At 62.1% G+C, this 570-nt stretch overlaps 1 protein-coding gene across 1 annotated transcript; it reads left to right on the forward strand.

Annotated features, from left to right (window-relative positions):
- Positions 1 to 40: 40 nt before the first annotated feature.
- Positions 41 to 563, forward strand: LOC104157883 (transcription factor HES-1-like; the record flags this gene model as incomplete). The annotated part of the gene is given in 4 exon segments (XM_009695395.1): positions 41 to 258; positions 260 to 468; positions 471 to 541; positions 543 to 563. Coding segments are annotated over 4 exon segments (519 nt in total), but the record flags the coding sequence as incomplete, so codon positions are not given.
- Positions 564 to 570: the final 7 nt, after the last annotated feature.

A 570-nucleotide genomic window follows, 5' to 3' on the forward strand; every position in this document is an offset into this window, starting at 1 on the left:
AACCGGGTTCCTGACGTGATGCTCACCGTTCTGTCCTCCAGCTGCGCTCAGCGCCGACCCCACCGTCCTGGGCAAGTATCGAGCTGGATTCAACGAATGCATGAACGAGGTGACGAGGTTCCTGTCCACCTGCGAAGGGGTGAACACCGATGTGCGTACCCGTCTTCTCAGTCACCTCTCGGCTTGCCTGGGTCAGATCGTGGCCATGAACTACCCACCGGCACCTCTGTCCGGTCAGCATGCACATCTTTCACAGCAGCCAGCTGCCCCCCGCAGCAGCCGGAGCCGTGCCCGTGCCCTGCAAACTGAACCCCGCTGAAGCCCCGTCCCCCAAGGTCTATGGGGGTTTCCAGCTCGTCCCCGCTACCGACGGTCAATTTGCATTTCTCATCCCGAACCCGGCCTTTCCTCCCAGTTCTGGACCAGTTATTCCCCTTTATGCCAATGCCAACGTCCCGGTGTCCGCAGGCAGCGGCTCGGGGAACGCGGCCGCCACCCCATCAGCATCCCCGGTGCAGGGATTGACATCATTTGGGGGCAGCATTGTTCCGGCATCCCAGGCGGGAAGTC

This window comes from Cariama cristata, unplaced genomic scaffold, assembly GCF_000690535.1.
Source record: "Cariama cristata isolate BGI_N322 unplaced genomic scaffold, ASM69053v1 scaffold39442, whole genome shotgun sequence".
In the NCBI taxonomy this organism is placed as follows: Eukaryota; Metazoa; Chordata; class Aves; order Cariamiformes; family Cariamidae; genus Cariama; species Cariama cristata.